This window comes from Phoca vitulina, unplaced genomic scaffold (assembly GCF_004348235.1).
Source record: "Phoca vitulina isolate PV1807 unplaced genomic scaffold, GSC_HSeal_1.0 scaffold83, whole genome shotgun sequence".
NCBI classification, from domain to species: domain Eukaryota; kingdom Metazoa; phylum Chordata; class Mammalia; order Carnivora; family Phocidae; genus Phoca; species Phoca vitulina.
Window position 1 is genome coordinate 4,330,623 of NW_022589786.1, and position 21,706 is coordinate 4,352,328.

Genomic DNA, 21,706 nt, shown 5'->3' on the forward strand with positions numbered 1-21,706 from the left:
GTGAAAAAGTCCTGAAATCAAGAAGTCTGAGAACCACTGGGTTAAATCATTTTAGTTTACCTCAGCCCAAGAGGTAGGACTACTGTGGTCACTCTGGGTTGTGTAGAGCTTTCTCTGGGCAAAATTTGAAAATCCAATCCAGTGTTTTACAGAAGTTAGCCATTTGTACATCACCTTCCCAATTTTTGTCCTGGTTGAATACTACCTATACAGTTATTTATGTAAAAGGAAACTTACTATTGTTCCAGTATGTAGACTCAAAACATTGTCCTTAAATCACTCCTTTCACTTAGCTAGGACCACAAATCCATTGGTCCCACCATCTTTTCATTGTCTCTCAACCTCTGTAAGGTTCTCACCTCTCTCCTTCTCCAGCTTAAGTTCCATAGCCAAACTCCTGTCCTCACTTACTTGGTAGAACTCATTTGGCAAACACACAAATCTGGTAAAATCCAACTCTCTCTCTGCTGTATGTGAGCATCATTGAGCTGAACATAGCTGGAGAAAAACACGCAGCCTTGCTTATTGATCTCCCTTTAATTTCATGACTGCAAGTTTCAAATGAGCCCTTTGTGGTGCCTAATTATGGTGCTATCTTCCTTGGTTTACTCTCCCAGGTGACTATTTTCACAACCTCTCTCTCCTCAAACCCCTGATGCTCGCCTCCCCATCCTTGCTCTCAGCAATCAGATGGGGACTTGCAGGCACTCTTACCATCATATCTGTCCACCTTGGTGGAAGCCAGTCTCTCCATTCATGTACTTGGTCTTACCTCCTCAAGGACAAGTTTCCATTGACCTCCTTTCTCTTCCCTACATCTTTGTTTGTTCATTCTCTACTGTACCATTCCAGTCATCACACAAACATGCTGTTATTGCTCTAATCTTTAAAAAAGTTGTCTTGAACCCACTTCTCCCACCAGAGATCACCTTCTTTCTTTGCTCCCTCTTTGCAGCAAAATTCTACCCCCAACCCACCGACCCACCACAATACTGAAACCACTGGTGTCAGGGTATTTAGTGGCCTCTGTGTTGCCACGTCCAGTGATTAATATCTCTTCCCATCTCACTTGACCTCTCAGCAGCACGTTATCATCTGGTCACTCCTTCCTTCATGATACATGTTCTTCGTTCAGCTTCCTGGATACAATACTCTTGGTTTTCCTCCAACATCACTGGTTGCACCTTTTCAGTCTCCTTTGTTGGATCCTTCTCTTCCCCCAGACATCTCAATTTGGAGTGTTACACGGATGAATCCTTGGTCTACTCTTTTTACAATCTATACTCCTTGGTGATCTCATCCAGTTTCATGGCTTTCAATACTAAGTATATGCTGAAGGTTCCCAGATCTTCATCTCTTTCCCAGACCTTTCTCACAGACACTAGGCTTGTTTATCCAGCTCCACTTGGAAGTCTAATAGGCATCTCAAACTTATATCTCCAAAACTGAACTTATGATCTTCCCCCAAACCTGCTCTACCCATAGCCTTCCCCTGGTCTGTTGGCAGCAACTCCATTTTTTCTAATTACTCAGGCCCAAATCTTACTCCTTGCTTTCTCTCCCAGCCCTCATTCAATTCATCAGAAAGTCCTGTTGTTTTTGCCTTCAAGAATCTATCTAGAATCTCAATTCTTCTTCCCAGTTCACTGTCATTATCCTGATCTAGACCACCACCATCTCTCACCTGAATTATCGCAGTACCCTCTTGGCTGGGTCTCTGCTTTTATCCTTGTTTCTCTAAAGTTGTTTATCAACACAGGAGCCATGATGACCCTTCTGAATATGTCACATCATGTCAATTCTCTGCTCAAACCTTCTCATGCCCTCCATTTTGCTCAGGACAAAAGCCAAAGTCCTTCAATGGCCTATGAGAACTTTATAGATACTCCCTCATCCCACTGTATCTCTGACCTCAACTCCTACTACTACTGTCTCCCTTGCTTACTTTACTCAGTCCATATACACAGCTGGACTGTTCCTTAAACATGCGAAGCATTCTCCTACCAAAAGGAGGAGAATTTTACATTGCTATTCCCTCTACCTAGAATGCTGTTCCTCAGATGTCTACCTAGCTAATTCCCTTACCCCCTTCATATTCTGGTTCAGTTACCAACTCAGTGAAGCTTTCCCTGATCACCTTACTTAAAATACCAACTTCCCACAGTCCTGATCCCCCTTAACCTTTTTTTTTTTTTTTTAAAGCCAAAGCACTTATCACATTTGGACAAACTATAATTTTCTGAGTTATTATTTTTATGTTTATTGTCAGGCTTCCCCTGTAGGGTGAAAGCTCTCAGAGGGATTTTTGTATTATTCACTGATGAGACCCAAGCACCTAGAACAGTGCCTGTCACTTAGCAGATGCTCAATAAATATTTATTGAATAATTAATTTCAACTAGCTGCCAAAGTCTGCTTGTTCTTTGTCAAAGTGGGAGATTGGCTTTTGTGTTGGAGGTGTTAAAATCAGACAGGCAAACTGAGATAGTCTACAAGATGTAATCAGTAGGACTGAAAGACCATGAGAAAGAAAATTCATTTTCCTTCCATGTGATTCCATGTAACTTAATGCCAGGTTTGTAGTCTTGAGCACCCCAGTGATAGCCAGCCTCCCACCCATCTTGGAAAACACTGGTCTGTTATTCAGCAAAAGTGATAAAACAAAACAAACCCACCATGACTAGATGGCCTCCCATTTCTCCCTCTATCTTCAGAGGCTCTCTCTCCTCCCACAGAGCAGCCCAACCTCTGGTTGTCTTTGGCTATATATATCTCCAGGTCCAGGGCTTGGGCCATCACAACTGGAAAGTCTTGTGTCTTAACCCAATAGTCACACCAGCATCCCTGAAAAGCATGCAGGGTTTCCTTTGCCAGAATTTGGGCTTCATGGCTGTTCCTCAGGCTGTCCCCACCTCCCTAGCCTGGCACGCCCACGTGAAATCTCTCAGGCTGGCAGTGCCTTACCTTCAGGGAGACGTACACTGTCTCATTGCTGAACAGGACAATAGCCTGTGATTGGAGTGTTTTCAGGCGGAAATGGATGTACCAGTTCTGTGCCTCAGGAAGCCTGTACCGCCCAAAGCTTCGTCCACTGAATCTTGTGGCAGTACCTGTAGAAGAAACCAGAGATGTCAGCTCTCCATGAAGTGGTCCCCACAAAGTCCTCCAACTGACTTTGTCTCATTCAACCTTTGGGTGACATTGCTCACATTTTATAGATGAAGAAGTGAGGCTTCTTGGCGGGTGGGGGGTTACCTGTCGAGGATCATGCAGCCAGACAGAGGCCATCACACTGCACACCTTCTTTTGGCCCCAAAGACCCTTGCCTCGGGTCCCAGCTTGAGTCAGGAACTATGAGCTCAAACCATTAAGAAAACAAGGATCAAGCCAGAAATGTTACCAATGAAATGTGTGGAAATCAAAATTTCTATCCTACACAGTTTCTGTGTTATTTCTGACATCACTGGGGGAAAGAGGGAAGCAGAATTGAAGAGGATTCTGCATATATGTGTGATTTCAGGAATACCACAAAGGTCACTTGCCTCAAGATCTCCCCTTTGCAATTAGGAGTGTAACCATTTGAGAAGCGCGTAACCAGATGAAGCGCTGCTGAGAGGTTGAGAGTCACTGCGATCAAGGAAGGGGTGCAAAGTTCTGGGAAGTCCTGCATGTGCACCCCCCTGTAGCAACTGCTAGTGCATAGTTGCAGAGTCAGGAGGCTCCACTTCAACTTGACTTTCTCCAGCTTATTTAACCATGGGACCCTCTTATGTGGACTACCTCTTCCAAGCCCTAGGAAATAGCATTCTGCAGCCCGCCTTGGGGAATGCTGAGTTATGTATATTAAGCACTACCCTCCCCAGAAATGAGTTCAGTTGTTAAATCCCTAAAACCTCAGTGTGAATAAGCTTATCAGTGGTCAGGCAAGGGGAGGAGCTGTATAGGCCCCAGATACCCCAGATTGTTGAAGAGAGGGAACAAAGGCCAAGAGGAGAAAGAAGCACCAGGAAGCCGGAGGCGCATAGAATTTCAAGATCCTAAGAGTCTGTCACACCTTAGATCTAAAACTCTCTGCTGCGGGCAATTCTGTTGTAGTAGGTTGTTACTGGAAGGGATATTGAAGATGATCTAGATCGTCTAGGAATTCCCAGACCTGGCTGAATATCAGGATCAGCTGGAGGGAGTTTTAAAATACAGAATACCAGACTCTACCCTCAGAGAATATGACTCAGTAGTTCTGGAGGCACATGAGAATCTGCATAAAAATCTCCCTGTGATGGGTGTGCTCCTGAGAAGCTGGTCATATGGTGATCCTTGGTATAGGTGCCAGTTACACGGGTGTATTTGGTTTGTGAAAACTAGTTGAGCTGTACACTATAGCACATGGACCTTTCTGTATGCCATATGAATTTCACCAAAATGTTTTTGAAAACAACAACAAAACCCTCTCCTCCAAGTGATTCTGGCAAGCCAGCCTCTCTAGTATTTCTCAAAGTGCAGCCCTTGGGCCACCTGCTTCAGAATTGCCTGAGGTGCTGGTTAAAAATGCCAATTCAAAGGAAAGAGAGAGAGAGAGAGAAACCAAGAAACAGACTCTTAACTATAGAGAGCAAACTAATGGTGTACCAGAGGAGAGTGGGTGGGGGATGGGTGAAATATGTGAAGGGGATTAAGAGTACACTTATGAGCACTGAATAATGTACAGGATTGTTGAATCCCTCTATTGTACACCTGAAACTAACACAACACTGTATGCTAATTAAAATAAAATACTTCATAAAAAATGCCAATTCTAGGCCTCACCCAAGACCTTCTGAGTAATACACTTTGGAGGTGACACCCAGGAGCAGGTCTCTTTAAAATCACACTCCCCATGGTTAGCACTTAGCACAGTGCACATAGCGGGTGTGTCACAAATACTAACTGAATGAATGATGTTACTGTCTTCCACCAGTGTACATGTAGTATGTTTTCCTTCTCTCCTGTTTTCCAGTTTTATAAGGCAGAATAATGGTTCTATAATGTAGTTTCTTATATTAAGTTGTTGGCATTCCACTTTTTTTCACTTCATATTTCTTCTTTAGCGGAAGTTCATATAAGACACTCTTCTTGGGTTGCACAAAAATAATCATCTTTGTCAACTCTTCCAATGAGCTAACAGTCCATGATAAATTTAATTCACTGTACTATTTTAAACACTAAATTGTACTTTATGTTCATATCTTGTGAGTGTCAATAGATCACTGGTTTAAAAGAGTGTAATAAATGAGTTCTTAATTGGAAAAAAAAAAAAAACACTCCCTAGATGATGTTGCACAAGCATGAATTTTAGAACCTCTGCTCTTTGGCCAGGTGACCAAGAGAGAACCTTCGGCCATCACAGCTTTCCTTGCAGGCAACTCTGGAGCAAGAGACACAGAAGGGAAGCACTCCCCCACCCTGCCCCATAAACACACACACACATCAAGAGTAGCTCACCCAGCCAATATACAGTGGGACCTGGAGAAAGTCCACAAATCTTTAGAGAAAGAATTTCCCTAATGCAATCAGGGGGAACCCATAAAGGGTAGGCCAGGCAGGGGGCGATGGTGAATGGGACACAGTGTCATTTTCCTTTTGCCAATGCTCCTAAGCTGGTCCAGGGCATGGATTCTTGATGCCAGGGGTGTTGGAGTGAGTCTGCAGGAGGAAACTGACTTCCTGTAGAGCTCAGTGAAGAGCTCAGGCTTTAGAGTGGGACACACAGGTATTTAGATAACCAGCCCTTCACCGGAGGCCATGAAGTTTCAGGTAAACCAATACACTCCCCATCCCTCAGTTTCAACTGTAGTTAGAACTAATGACCCTGCTTCGTAGGGTGTTGGTGCCAATCAGTTTAGGTAACATATACAGTGCCTGGCACATGGCAGAGTCCTTCTAGCAACAGCTGCTACCATGTGAATGACGGCCATCATGGACAGGGTGCTTATGGGCCGAAGGCTAAGTGCTTTTATAACCATTAAATAATATACTCCCCAAGCCAACTCCAGAAGGCAGGTGATAGTATTTTCATTATTTTATAGATGAAAATCTACAGCTCAGAGAATTTAGTAACCCATCCAAGGTTACACAGCTAGTAAGAGATAGAGCTGGAGTTAAAACCTAAGCTGTCTAAGTCTTAAGGTTATAGCCACCAGGCTGTAGTAATAATAGTAGTACTATTAGTAACTCATGTTAGTGACCACTTTCTCTTTATATGTCAGGCACTTTTCTAAGCAAGCCCTTGATATTTAATACTCATTTAATCCCTATAACAGCCCAAAGACACAGAGAGGCTAGATAATTTTCCTAAGGTCACTTGGCTCTCAAGTGGCAGAGCTGGGATTTAAACCCAGGCAGTCTGATGCCAGAGTGTGTGCTTTCAGTCGTCATGCTAACTGCTTCTTGTATCCTTACTGTTATTTTCAAAACTCCAGAAAGTGGCCAGGAATAGGGTGCTATTCCATGACTAGATTTTGTGAGGCCACTACCCATCCCATGGTGGCCTGTGGCCCTGCTGAAACGCCCCTCTTACTACCCCACAGGGCCTCCCTGGGATCTCCATCCCTGCAGTCAGTCTGGCTGAGCCCTGCAGTGCTGATTGTTATGGGGAAGCCCATTCCTCACCATTGCAGGAGCAGCTCCTCTCCAGGCGGTGCCGTGGGGTCAGGATGCTGAGCCTGGCTGTGCTGTACGTGGGCCCCACCCTGGGGTCCAGGTGCACTGTCTCTTGGCACATTTGACCCTGGCAGCTTGGGCCCTGGCAGGGCACCACGGGCATGGCTGACCTCATCTGAATTCCCACTGAGTGCTCCATCTCTTTGGCTGAGCGAGTGATGACAGATGCCAGCTCCTGGAGCTTGTAGAAAGTTCCAGAATGCCCCTCAAAGACCAGGAGCACATCCACCCCAGCTGTGGCCTCTGCAGGCTGAAGGCTGGCCAGGTGGATGTTAGCTCGTTTGATGTCCAGTTTGTTGCTGAGGAACCTCTGTAGGTTCCTCCAGTGGTCGCTCACCAGCTCCTCTGGAGTGAGCTGGTGGAAGCCCATCCACATGGCCTGCTGCAGAGCCTCTCGCCCCACATGCCACACATGGACGTGGACCCCAGCAGTGGCGGCGAAGGTCCCGTCACTGACTGTGACGTTGAATGCATAGCGGCCACGAGGCAGGCCCTGGGCGGCGATAATCTTGCCATCGGGGGCGCCCACTGAGAAGTGCCTGGCCAGGGTGTCCTCTCCTGCCAGGCTATAGGTCAGCGTGTCCTGTGGGTCTCGGTCTGTGGCATGGATTTTGCCCACCATGCCACCCTGGAACTCCTCCTCCCCGATGGTGATGAAGATCTCCAGTGGGAGGGCGGAGGGTGGGTAGTGGCTCTGCTCCGTGACACGGACTCTGACAGATGTCGAAGACGAGAGGGGAGGGATGCCGCTGTCTGACACCTGTGGGCAAAACAAGCACTGCTGTTAGCCCAGGACTGCAGCTGTCTGTGGCCCGAACGCGTCTGGGCCTCCTGGGGCAGCCACGGCTCTCTGCTTGAGGCCAGGCTCAGCATGTCGTCACAATCGAAAAAGAGGACAATAACTCCAAAGCACCGAAGGTCTTGTGGAGGGAGTTATATCCCATACCTCCCAGTAAAACTTAACTCCGTTTCCTCATCTGACAGCTCTCTGAGCCTCTTCCTAAGTCTCTCCAGCCACTCGCACTCGTGCCTCCTTCCTCTCCAATGTCCCTCATTCTGTCTCTTTCCTTAAGTGAGTCATCAAGTGTCTCTTCATGATTCCAGTGTGCATCCTTCGTGGCCCCTGTCAGCCGAAGGAGGTTCTCTTTGGGATCCCCCTTTACTATGTGATTGGGGTCAGGGTGGGCATTGCGTCCTCAGGTCAGCCAACAAGTACTTACTGAGTGCTTTCTACAGGCCAGGCCCTCTGCTGTGATCGGGAGAAAAGAGACCGTCAATACGTTACCAAATAAACAAGAGAATGTCAGACATGGATAAAGTGCTGTGAAGGAGATAAATGGAGCATGGGACAGAAATCTGAAGAGTGAAAGGGTCCTAACTCAAATCAGGTGGGAGGGAAGTCGTGACACTTGAGGAAGAGGTGACCCTTGAACTGAGTCCTAAGGGATGAGAAGAGGTAAGGAGAGGAGGTGACAAAGGGAACAGCAAGTGACCAGCCCCAGAGTAGAAAGAATGTGGTGAGCTCGACGGGGCGGAAGGGCCACGGCTGCTGGAGCGAGTGGGCAGGGCTGAGGACCAGAAGGGGGCGCAAGGGAGGCCACCCTGTCACTGATGGGCTGAGGAGCCCAAGGTCGGGTTTTATGTCAGAGCCGTGAAAAGCCATTGAAGGTTTTAACAAGGCCATGCTATGACCTCAGTTAAGCAAGGAAAAGAATGTAAATAAAAAATGCCTTTTCCTTTCATATTTTGCCAAGCGTCCCTGCAACTTTCTGTCCAGATTAGCAAGGATGAAGTTTCCTTCAGTGACTTGTTCACTTTCCCGGCTGTCACCAGGGGCCTCCACAACTTTCCCTACAGTAGTATCTTGTTCACGTGTGTTCCAGTGCTTTGAGTGGGCGAACAAGTTGTGAAATTATACCTAGTGCTGGGATTTGTGCATAACACAGGTGGGATATCAATAGCAACAGCAATAATTAATACTACTGCTAAGTATAACATACAGCTGGCATCAACTGAGTGCAGACTGTATGCTGGTCACTTCTAATGCTTCTGATGCATGATATGAGATATCCTATCAACCCTAACTGTAACCTTAACCTTTCTTAGGAGATAGACACCACAAAGTCTCCCATTTTACAAAAGCTATCACTTAGGCTCAAAGAGGTCAAGTAACTCGCCCAAGATCATATGGGAGGTAAGGCCAGAGCAGAATCTGTCCTCCTACCTGTGTCCATGGCCCCTTTCTTTGCTGGCCTTTAGTGCCTCCCAGTGAACAAAAGCGGAAATACAGGACACGTGCAAGAGATGATAGTTACTGAGCGATTGTCTGGGTCAGGAGACAGAGTTCATCGTTTCCTAGGCAATCGTGTCCATGCCCTTCGCTCTGAGAACCCTCTGTGTTAGCCCACACCTGTCCTCTGAGCTGCAGACTTCCATTCCCAACTACCTACTGGACACCTTCATGTCGATGTCTCATGGGCACCTAAAAGGTGACATGTGCAAAACGGAGTGCTCATTTTACCCCCATAAACCTGTCCTTCCCCCATCTCACCATCTTTCCAGCCTCAGCAATGGCCATACCTGCCCAGTCTTCACTAGAGTCTGGAACCTGGGAATCACCCCTGATTCTTCTCTCTCTCCCCATATCCAGTCTATCACCAACTCCTGTTTATTTCCATGCAGAGCTTGTCCCTAGTCTATCCACTTCTTGCATCTTTGTTATCTGCTCAAGGTTTCCACACCACTCTCTCCCACTGGGATTGGAAGTAATACTAAAAGTATTACCAAGGCTTATAATTAGGATGGCTGTACTTCCTGGTTTGCCCAGATCAGTCTTGATTTTCACTAATTGATCCTGTTGTGGCTCAGTGGTCACCAATTAACTATTTTTAGTGCTTCTCTCCCTCTCAAGTGCATCAGTTTGGACCTCAGGTAGTATGGTCACCCAAGCTATGAGGCCTCCATGATCCACCTAACCCATCTCTTCAGCTTTATTCCCATTAGGATGACTATGCTGACCACATTGGCCCCATCTCAGGCCACTTCAAGCTCTTTCCCAACTCAAGAATTGGCTTATCTTGTTCCTGCCTGTGACATTCTCCTGCCCATTTTTCACACGGCTGGCTCCTCTCAGGTCCCAGCTCAAATGTCCCTTCCTCATGAGGGGAGCCACCCTCCGAATATGTCTCCTCTGTGCCTTTCATAAGGCACTTTCTTTCTTCATTTGTTTATGGTGTATCTCCATGACTAGAATCAAAAGCCCACAGGGACAGGGATCATCCCCTTCTTTCCCCCTGCTATATTACTAGCAGCGAGTATAAGGCATGACACAGGATGGCTGCTCAATATTTGTTGAAAGACAGCAAATCACTGACTGGCTGGCTGGATGAATGGTTGGATATATCATCCTGAGCTCAGAAGAAGTTCACAGAATAACAGGGTCCACTAGGACTTGAGATTTAGGAAAGGGATTTTGAGGGAATGAAATGAAGAAGAAATGTTTAACTACCATCTTGACCACTTCCCTTCGGCTATTCTTACTCTACCCTTTGCAATACCACCATGACCCCCTAAACATGTATATCTTCTCCAGTTTGGACCCCACACCAGTTCCTGTGAGGTTCAGAGAGCTGTCCTGGCCAAACTCAAGCAGTTAGAGCCAGGGTGAGGGTGTTTGTTGTTCTGCCCGGACACTATGCAGGAATTCAGAGGTTAGGCTCCAGGGTCAGAGTATTTGGTCTGAGGCAACCCACCTCTGCCACTTATTGGTAGTATTACTTTAACCCAGTCACTCAACCTCCCTGTGCTTCATTTACCACCTCTGTAAAGTGGGGGTGCTAACTGCACCCACCCTAAAGCCTGTTGTGAGGGTTTAATGCAATAATGCATGTGAAGCACTTAACCCAGTGCCCAGCACCTAGTAAGAGCTCTGTACATTTTCTCCTAATAATAGAAGCACTGATAGTGCTTTTGCCAGCACATTACTCTCCCCATGGTCACCACCAGTGGCCCAACACAGCTCTCACCTTGATCTGAAGCTGATACCATTCCTGAACTCTTCTGCTCAGGCCCACAGCAGTCACTAGCCATCCATCAGGGGTCACTTGGAAGGCAGAGCCGTCATTCCCCTTGGTGATTTGGAATGAGTAGGGTGGACCATTCTCTGGGGAGTCCAGGTCACTCAGGATCAGCTGCAGGACTTTGCTACCAATGGGTGAGTTTTCCTGAGATAGAGAGTACCAGGAAAGAGCAAAATGAGTTCCAGTCCTTCCTTTTGCATCTTTCTGGATCCCCTCATCTGGGATGAGTCCTCAGCACTCTGGCTGCTCTCAGGCCATGTCTGGACTTCGAGCTATCATTCATTCATTCTGTGAGCCTGTGAATTAGTTGTTGGCTTCGCCAGTCTAGACCAGGAGCTTCCTGAGGGCAGTGCTAAATCTTAGAAACAAAGCCCATTAAGGCAGGAAGGGTCCTTAGAGTCCCTTTATCCTATAGAAGGTGACTTGACCAAGGTCACATAGCTGATATAATTCATGTACATAACTTAGTTAGTGCTTGGGATCCATGTGGAAGTTTTGTGATTCATAGGGTCAACTGAACACCTATAAATGGTTTCCTGCTTAGAAGGATGGAACACCCATCCTTGGATGGAACACCCAACTCAATGAGAAAATTTAAAAATGAGTAAGCATGCAACTAAGAAAAATTGATTCCCTGGGTATAATTCCAGTCTCTGTTCTATAACATAGGGATTCAGTATCTGTATCTTTTTTGCAACAAAATCCTATCTACAAATAGAATCTTATGGACAGAAATTAATGGTTGCCTATCCAACAGGCATTCCTTCCTTCCTTTCTTACAAAACCTGACTTTTGTGGGGTGGCAATATCCTCACAAAAGATATGCCCTTATTAAGAGGAGATGGACTGGGACACCTGGGAGGCTCAAGTTGGTTAAATGTCCAACTCTTGATTTCAGCTCAGGTCACGATCTCAGGGTTGTGAGATTGAGCCCTGCGTCAGGCTCTGCTCACTGGGCATGGAGCCTGCTTAAGATTCTCTCTTCCTCTGCCCCTCCCCACTCATGCTCTCTCCCTCTCCTTCTCAAAAAATAAAAAAAAAAAAGGAGAGAGATGGACTGTGATTGGTCTAAGTCAGTTATAAAATCTGATTCCCTGTGCTAGTTTTTGGTGTAATGGTGATCATGTAATCTGATTCTGATCACTGGAGAAGTCAACCAGGTGAGGGTTCTGAGAAACTTTCTTTGATAAAAACAGAGCCTGGGGTGGGGGGAAGTCCTTTTCTGTTTGTCTTTGAAGATGGTTAGACAAGGATGTGATGCTGGAGCTGCAGCAGCCATTTTGTAACCATGACAAAGAAGGTGAGGGAATTTCAAAGAAGCTAGCCCAAAGCTGTGATACTGTTTTTCTGCTGAAATAACCAGTTCTGGAATAGAACTTCCCACCATCACACCTTTTGTTATATGAAAAAATAAGCCCTTATTATTTAATGACATTTTAGTCAGATAATCTGTTATTGGCAGTCAAAACATCCTAACTAATAATATACAAACAAATAAAAGTGGAGAGACTCTGTCTGATACATAGCAGGACCCAGGATTCTGCCTTCCTATCCTCTTCCTTACCTCCCTCACCTCTTATGGTCGTAATTCCCATTGAATCCCTAGGCCCTCTCCAGATCCCATTTGTAAACCACTGGTATGGTGGAAATAGTTTGGGGATCTGGAAAATCATCTGGGTTTAAATCCCAAATTTGCCACATTCTAGCTAGGGTACATTTCTGCACCTACATTTAAAAAATCTGTGAAGTGGGCAGAGTAGGCCTCCTTATCCACAGGGATATGTTCTAAGACCCCTAGTGGATGCCTGAAAGCATGGACACTATACATACATCTCTATGATAAAATTTAATTTATCAATTAGGCACAGTAAGAGATTAACAGCAATAACTAATGCCAAAATAGAAAATCATAACAATATACTATAATAAAAGTTATGTGAGTGTGGTCTCCCTCTCTAAAAATATCTGTACTCCCCCATTCTTCTTGTGATGATGTGAGGATAGTAAGATGCCCATGTGATGAGATGAAGTGAGATGAATGACATAGGCACACAGAATGTGTGATGTACATTAGGCTACTATGGACCGTCTGATGATATGTCAGAGAGGGATCATCAGCTTCTGGACTGTGGTTGACTAGGGGTCAGCCTGACTGAAACCACAGAAAGCAAAACCATGGATAAGGGAGGACTACTGTACCACCTGCTTCATGCAGCTATGTGAGTCCCAAATGAGGTACTGGATGTGGAAATGCCTAGCACAGTGCCTGATTATTTTTAATTCCATAATTCATAGTCCCCTTTAGCAGGCTGTGTTGCCATTAGGGATATCAGTGGCAAGGTCACAGCCACTGTTTTGGTAGACTGATACCAGTGATGAGCACCCTCCACTAGGAGGGAAATGAAGGGAGGAAGGCTTCAGGATGTCTTTGGAAGCTCAAGTGTACCTGGACAGAGGTGCTGTAGTTGAGCTGGAAGAATCTCGGTGGGTTATCGTTGACATCAACCACTTGGATAGCAATGTCTGTGTCCTCATGCAGTGGGGGCCGCCCGCTGTCTGTGGCTCGGAGCCTCAGGGAATAGCTAGAAGTCTGTAGCAAGATGCCAATGGAGAGTTAGCAACAAGACCCCTCAGTTCTGCCCCATGACTCATCACTAATGTTTTCAGAAAAGTAAGATGGAGACATTCCCTATGCCCACCTCCACTACCCACCCATGCTATTTTAGGGTCCAGGTTTTGGAGTCAGGAAGAAATAGGTTTGATTTCCAGTTCCACCACTTACCAGCTGTGCGAACTTGGGAAGGTGACTAAACATCCGTGAGGATATCAGGACCCACCCCCTAGGATTATTTTAAGGACCAAATGGCACAATGTAATAAAGCACTTAGCAAAGTTCCTGGCACAGAGCAGGCGCTCAATAAATGATAATTTATTATAATGATCTAATGATTCCTGGTCAATAGTAAGAAGCTAGCCCGACCTCCTCCAGTGAAGGTTAAGGGTCACTTAGTCCCTCTCCTGCCTCTGGCCTCACAGGTCATAGAGACCACACAGAGAAAACAAGTGTGGGATGCTGAGGACAAGTCTGGAGAAGTCAGCATGGGGTGTTGACCACAGTTCATCCTCTGGACCTGCATCGGGGCCATATCTCTGCTCTGATAAGCTCAGATTGGGCCCCTCCCACATGACTCACCTGTTCCCAATCCAGGGCCTTGGCGACTTGTAGCTCCCCCTTCTTGGGGTGGACAGCGAAGTGCCCGAGCTGGTTCCCTCCTACCAGGCTGTAGGTGATGGCACTATTTGCAGGTCCATCTTCATCAGTCGCTGACACCTGCAGCAATGGGAGGGTAGTTGTGAATGGAGGGCAAGAGGGACCAGAAAGGAACATTGGCCCCTGGGAGTGTAAGGGGACAGATATGTCCCCATTCCAATGACTGCCATTGGGCTGGCAGTCCCTGGACCACAGTCATCCCTATGAAAGGAATCTCTTCATTTTATATCCTAGTATAGATTTCAGCATGCCATGATTCATTCATTTACTCATTCACTCACACTGACAGGGTACTAGGTCCTGAGCCAGGAGGTGAGGGATGTGCCAAAATGAAGATGCCCACAGGAAGTTTAATGTCTAATTTTGTGGGTAATTCTAATTTGGGGCAAAGTATGATCAGCTTTACGAGAGCACAGAGAACACAGTGAATCTACCTGGGGAGATTAGCAAAGCATCCCTGAGTCTCAGAAGGATAAGGAGGGCTTCTGGGAATAGAGCCAGCGTTCCAGGCAGGAGCCCAGAATGTGTGAAAGTGCAGAGACTGTTTAGGGAAAGGCACATCTTCCTGTGTGGTTGGAGCATAGGATGCATGTCTGAGAGTGGAAGCAGATTAAGACCAGAAGACAGAATAAAGAGGGATCATAGAGAACCTTGAATATGGGCATACAGAGTTTGGTTTCACTCTATGTAGCAGGGAGCAATTGCGTGTCTAAATGCAAAGAGGTGTTATTTGGTGCCCCTCCTCCTATACACACACTAATATTCCAGGCCGTTCCCAGACCTTGGAGCCTCTGGCGGTCCTCTGGGGTCTCTCCTATGTCCCGTTCTATCAGTACCTGATCTAGACCTTATCAAACATAGCCCTGAGACCCTCTGTCATGAGAAACAGTTTGGCCAAGTGGCTGCAAGTCAGAGTTAAGTCTATAGTGTATAAATTGATAAACTAACCCATGCTTGTAGACATCTGACAGGGGGGGGATAAAAGCCCACCCAAGTCCATGCGCCCTGAAGGGCAAAGTTGCAGGTCCTTACTGTGAGCACGACGTCACCCACAATGGCATTCTCTAAGACCCTTGTGCTGTACAGATCCTGGGGGAATCTGGGTCGGTGTTCATTGACATCAGTGATGTTGACCACGATTGTGATCATGTCACTGAGGGAGGAAGAGCCTTTCCGGCTGCATTCTATGGATAGGAAGAACTTGGGGCTTGTCTCAAAGTCCAGGCTCTTGTTGACATACAGGATCCCTGAGGAAACAAGAGATGATGAGAACAATGAAGCATTTGGGACTGCAAAGGCAGAGAGCTGAGGGGTTTTGAGCCAGACCCCAGGAGAGGCAGCTCAACAGGGTTGGGAGAGACAGATCTCCTCCATCATCTCCTCTGTCTCCTCCATAATCTCTTCCATTTTCTCCTCCACCATCTCTACCATGTCCTCCATCTCCTCCTTCATCTCGTCTATCATCTCCTCCTTCCTCTCGTCCATCATCTCCTCCTTCCTCTCATCCATCATCTACTCTGTCATCTCCTCCACCATCTCCTTCCTCTCTGTCATCTCCTTCATCTCCATCATCTCCTCCTTCGTCTCTTACATCACCCTCTTTGTTTTCTATTTCGCCATTACCTTCCCCTCCCCTCCCCCTCCATCTCCTCTCATTTTTCTTATTGTTATTCTCAACAGCAATGTTTCCCTCACTTATTTCTATAATATTTCATTGAAATCTCACTTAAGTCTGTAATATTAAATCTTTCTCATGTAGATCAATAATTCTGTAGAGTAGGAACAACTGTGGTTCCCATTTTCTAGGTGAGTCAACTGATACTCTCAACAGGTAAATGACCTGCCCAAGTTCATCCAGCTAGTAAATGAGAAAACTTAGATTATAAAGAGTTTTATAATACCCCAAATTGTTCAATGAACTACTAGGGCATAGATTTATTTTTCTGAAAATTGGAAAAGAATAAGGATTTATCATGCTGTTCCTGGATAACCAAATATTTAATGGTAGAAAACTCTTCTTTATGAAAGAATTCCAGTTAGTAAATGAATGAGGAATGATAAAATCAGAAGATCACCATTTTGCTGCCTCTAATGAAATAATGTATCTAGGAAATAATCATCTAAGGTTGCTAAAAGCATTAGAAGAACAGCTGACGAAGGACTCTATAATGGATGGGTCAGGCTGACAACACGCAAGCCCATTGTCAATCTTAACCTCAGAAAAAACCTATCAGTTTTACGCCTCCCAACATAGTGACAAGTACAGCCCAGCATCATCTATGAAGCACTGTTGCCACAAAATTAAGCTTGAACCTGATCAAGATCATTAATCCAAATGTCATTTATAAGAAATATAGGGGCTAAAGAGATATATGACATCAAAAAGATATAGCCAGTATTCAATCCAAAATAGAAAAAGTTCTGCCTGACACATGACCCAAGTTTCATTAGTTAGATGGTGGGGGAAATAGAGAGGGGGAGGAAAATGTTAGAGATTTAAAGAGACTTAAAATACTGCCTATCAATCAAATGCAATTATGTGTGAATGGGGGTGATGGTGAAGGGCAAATGTGAAATCAGACAGGCACACGTTGACAATTCCTGAAGCTGGGTGATGGGAACGTGGGGTTCATTACACTGTTCTCTCTATTTTTTATGTTTAAAGTCTCCATAGTACAACCATTTAAAAGTACTGCTTAATGATAAGACAGCTGCTCTGGGAGGTAGAGAGTACTATTGCAAGGGTGCTATGGGGAGGAATCTGACCTGGGCAGCCTCTGAGGCCCTTCCACGAGGTTCTGTGAGTCTGACTTAGACTCTTCTGTGGCTAGGAGGAAAGAAGAGACTGTTTCCTAGTTCTCTTCATGAGAATAAGGGGAAAGTCAGGGGTGCTGGGATATTTGGGAAGGGCTGTAGGAGGGAAGCAGGTAGCCCTGCCCTGGGAAGCTTATGCCCCAGATTCCAGCAAGTGCTTTGTCAGCCAAGGACAGAGAGTGGCCTCAGCCTCCAGGGGCTGGGCCTGAGCTGGGACATCTACAACAGCTACAAACTGTGGAAGGAGAGTGGGTTGCCAAGCATCCTGGGTGGGGATGTGGAGGAATAAAGAGGGTCCCCACAGGAGCCGGCCCCAGGGTGGAAGAGGGACTTGGGACCTGGAGAGATGCAGAGTGGAGAAAAACCAAAGGAGTTTTGTCCTGGGAAGGTCTGCATGGGGCACACACACCCCATGTGTGAAGAAGTCACTGTTCCCCAAGACCCAGTGTGTGCAGGTGCATGTAGGGGGTGGGGTTGCCTCAGGCACTGGCTCACCTGTGCGGGCATCCAGGCGGAACCTCCCCTGCTCGTTTCCGCTGACCACGCGGTAGCCGGTCTTCTCGGCAGTGGGGCGAGTAAGGGTGGCCAGCCGCAGCACCTCTGTGCCAAGCTGGGCGTCCTCGGGCACCTGCACACTATGCTCAGTGTTCAGGAACACAGGCAGATAGTCATCGAGGCCTACCACTGAGACAGTGACTGTGCCCAGAGTGGACAGTGGTATCGGGGTTCCCAGGTCAGAGGCACGGACAGTGAGCTCCAGTGCTTCCTGTGGCCTGACCCGTAGTGGCTTCTCCAGCCGAATCACACCTGTGGTGGCCTCAATGGAAAAATGGCCTTCGGCAGAGTCCGTCAGAGAGTAAACCACCTGGGCATTGGCACCTGTTGGGGAGACCAAGGGTATGGTTCATATTGAGAGACCCTCTTCTGGCCCCATCTAGCCACAGGAGGGCCTGGGATGGAGGGTCCCCATAAAGGCTAACATGCTCAGGCTGCGTTAAGAGTGAGAATCTCTCAGTGGGAGATTCTTCATCAGGGGGTTCAAGCCTCACAGAAAGGTTCCTGGGGGTAGGGCATCTGCAAACCTATAAAATTATCTGAAAATGTTTATGTGGGGATTAGATTCCAAGGCCAGCTCATAAAGTGAAAATTGTGCAAGGTCAAAACCATCTATAGCGAGTTCCTTGGTTGTGATAGAACAATTCTATATCTTGATGGTGGTGGTGGTTACACGGCACTCTGTGGGATAAGATTGAATAGAACTATACACACAAAGCCATGCGCTTACATGCACACATTCAAATGAGTTCATGTAAAAACTGGTGAAATCTGAATACAGCTTATAGTCGAGTTACCAGTAATGTCCCAGTACCAATTTCCTGTGACAACTAAAATGCCACCACTGGGGAAAGCTGGGGGAAGAGTGCAGGGGTCTCTCAGTACTATTTATGCAACTTCCTATGAGCCTATAATTATGTCAAAATAAAAAGTTAAGGAGGGGCGCCTGGGTGGCTCAGTCGTTAAGTGTCTGCCTTCGGCTCAGGTCATGATCCCAGGGTCCTGGGATCGAGCCCCATGTCTGGCTCCCTGCTCCGCGGGAGGCCTGCTTCTCCCTCTCCCACTCCCCCTGCTTGTGTTCCCTCTCTTGCTGTGTCTCTCTCTGTCAAATAAATAAAATCTTAAAAAAAAAAAAAAGTTAAGGAAACACACATACCCATGGAAAGTTCTTAGCAAATCAAAACACACAGTGTTTCTTCACCTTTGACTCAGATTCTATTATGTTCTTTGGTTGTGTAACTAGATGAAGCATTAGTGGTCTTTGTGTATGAAGAACACCAGTACCGAATGCTCAGCTGTGAGATCCTCACCCAGTGGGAGGAGTGCGGGCTCTGAGCCTGAGGGAATCACATCTCACATACACATGGGACATACACCCTTTTGGTGGAATCACATCTTACATACACATGGGGACACACACCCTTTTGGTGGAATGGTGGCAGGAACTGCCTAGTAGAATAGGGGAATTTACATAAATTAAATGCACATACCATGCAATTCCCCCATATATACATTTTTCTGGAGAGACCATAATTTTTCTAGAGAGAGGGAGCTTCTGGTCAGGCCACATTTGGAATATCTGAGTAGAATATTTGGATTAGAATTATAACAGTTTTGAAGGGTTAATGGTAAACTGGTACAAGGGCCACGGGATGTGTCCTAGAAAGAGGATGTGAGCAGAAGCATGTAATGGAAGAAACTAGGTCTCCTTCACACAGAAAGGAAAGCTTGGGGCTGGAGCAGATAATTACCACCTGCCCGCCTTGGAAGGGCTGTCATGGGCAGAAGTCTAGGAGATGTGTATGACTACAGGAGGCCAGACAAGCACTGGTGGGTACCAGCTCAAAATACGTAGCACCTGATAATTATCTGAGGTACCACAGAAGGTCGGTAGGGAGCTGCTAGGAAGTAGGGGGGCACCATGGAAGGTAGGTGAGTAGTTGCCTAGGAAGTAGGGAGCTCCTTGTCCCTGGGAGTGTGCAAGTACGAGCTAGTGAGCACTACAGGGCCTTGTAGCCGTTAGATGCCTCTGCTCTATTTGCCCTCTCTAGAACCCCTACATCCCTCCAAAAATCTCCCATCTCCTTCAATGCCAAGCAAAAACTCAAGAAAATTGGACATATGTACTGTATATATAAAAATATATATACACATATATATGCACACACAAAATGCTTCATGGTGGCAGAAGTTATAATTGGTACAATATGGAACAAATACTCGTGCATGAATCTAATTTGCCTTGTCAATTCTAAAGAAAAGGAATTAACTCTAGTGCAAATAATGTCATTAAAATTCAAATGTAAAATACTGAAAGTGATTCCACTTTATTGTCTAGAAAATGAATCAAGGAATTTAATAGGCTTAATAGAGTTTGTGCCAAAAATTCCTTTCTTGTGACAAATTAATTGGAGTTGAATAGTTCCGACTGGCGTATTTCAGATTAGATGTTTGTATTTTAAGTGTCCTTGAGGGTAAATGGCAGAATTGAAAGGGCTCCAGGCCTGACAGCCAGTGAGAATCAATGAGGCTGAAAGGCCCTGTACCGGCCTCAAAACATTGCCCAAATCTTTTGTCACCTAGCACTTAGGTATGTCGTTTGTGGGCAAACATTTTCCTCTTGTGAGTGTTCATACACTCAGCAAGGAGACAGAGTCCTTGCCACGTCCCAGAGCAACACACAAAGAGCCAAACCCTCACCTCAGGTGACCCTGTGAGCAAATGGCTTCCAATCTTTCTCCTCCTCACCTTGGTCAGGATCCCGAGCCAACACCACAGCCACGGGGGTCTTAACTGTGGTGTTGTCGAAGACAGCCACAGCACAGTGGCTGGGGAAGAAATGGGGGGCGTTGTCATTCACGTCCTCCACATGGAGGATCACGTCTGCCTGGCACGACTGGCCACCTCCATCCGTCGCCTTGGCAACAAGGCTATACGTATCCTTCTTCTCGCGGTCCAGGGCTATAAGGGTGGTCAGCTCCCCTGGCCGGAGAAACGACAGCAGGTGAGGTTTCCCTGGGGTACATTACTCCAGCACTTGCATTCTAGGTATCTATGTGAGACAACCACAGGCACACAGGGGTTTGTCACTTTGTGACAAAAAGGGGTTAAAGAAAATGGGTCAGTCCTACCTACATACAGTTAGGAAAGAAGTTCAGTCCCACACCTGCCTACCTCTCTAATTCTCCAAATGCACTCCACCCCCACATCATCGATTTAAGATCCTCACCAACAAGCTACAAAGAGGCACATTTTTATTTATTTTTTATTTTTTTTAAAGATTTTATTTATTTATTTGAGAGAGAGAGAGAGAATGAGAGAGAGCACATGAGAGGGGTTATGGTCAGAGGGAGAAGCAGACTCCCTGCCGAACAGGGAGCCCCATGCGGGATTCGATCCAGGGACTCCAGGATCATGACCTGAGCCGAAGGCAGTTGCTTAACCAACTGAGCCACCCAGGCGCCCAGGCACAACATTTTTAAAGGGCAAGGAGGCAATTTCTAACAACACATAAACTGTGTTTATCCTTTGGTCCACGATTACACATCTAGGAATATATCCTACAGAATAATCAACCCAAGGATAAAAATGTATATATAAAGATATTCTCTCCAGCATTGTTTATAATAGCAGCATACTGAAAATACCCTGTATGTCTTTCTAAAAGGGACTGGTTGAATACATCATGATTTAGCCATACAGTAAAATACTGTGCAACCCAGAAGGAATTATGATAGAGCTTTATGTAATGACTTGTTATAACCTCCAAGGTGTTGCTATGTGAAAAAAAAGTAAGTCACAAAATAATATTCTAGAGTGCTTATCTTTGAGGAGGGGCTGGTTATCACATAGACTTTCCAATTTCTGCATAATACATGCCTACAGTGTTTGAATTTTTGTACAATGAGCATGTATTCTTTCCATATTGAGAAAAACCACCCAGTTTTCTTTTTTAAGACCTCACCAATCATCCTGCAGCTGAATAAACAGCAGCAGAGAGAGATTAGGTAACCTACCTGGGGTGACTCAGCATGCCCATGCTGGAATGAGAAAGGACACTGTTGTCTCCTATCTATCCAGACAGCTTCCTGGGACACCATTCTCACCTGCCACCTCCCTGCTCAGGAATCTCCAAGCCATCCTTTGAGCTACTGGTTCCTAGTCAAATGTCAGCAGCTGGCTCTCTGTGACCTGGGCCTTCTGTGCTGCCTGTCCCCCACCCTCCCTGTAGCAGCAGGACAGGGATCCCACTGTGGGGCTGCTCTTCCAAAGAAAGCAGACCTCACCCTGTC

General features: G+C 46.2%; 2 protein-coding genes across 2 annotated transcripts in view; one reads left to right on the forward strand and one right to left on the reverse strand.

Annotated features, from left to right (window-relative positions):
• The window catches only part of SLC36A1 (solute carrier family 36 member 1), a 253,508-nt gene that overhangs the window by 60,485 nt on the left and 171,317 nt on the right, over positions 1 to 21,706 (forward strand). The gene's annotated exons all lie outside the window — the stretch shown is intronic.
• The window catches only part of FAT2 (FAT atypical cadherin 2), a 69,129-nt gene that overhangs the window by 12,423 nt on the left and 35,000 nt on the right, over positions 1 to 21,706 (reverse strand). The window contains exons 12-19 of the mRNA XM_032395256.1: positions 20,163 to 20,396; positions 17,355 to 17,738; positions 15,078 to 15,292; positions 13,968 to 14,105; positions 13,221 to 13,364; positions 10,721 to 10,918; positions 6,645 to 7,455; positions 2,964 to 3,109 (exon numbers count right to left, since the gene is read on the reverse strand). Of these exons, the coding sequence (XP_032251147.1) occupies positions 2,964 to 3,109; positions 6,645 to 7,455; positions 10,721 to 10,918; positions 13,221 to 13,364; positions 13,968 to 14,105; positions 15,078 to 15,292; positions 17,355 to 17,738; positions 20,163 to 20,396 (2,270 nt within the window). The remainder of the gene's footprint in view (positions 1 to 2,963; positions 3,110 to 6,644; positions 7,456 to 10,720; positions 10,919 to 13,220; positions 13,365 to 13,967; positions 14,106 to 15,077; positions 15,293 to 17,354; positions 17,739 to 20,162; positions 20,397 to 21,706) is intronic.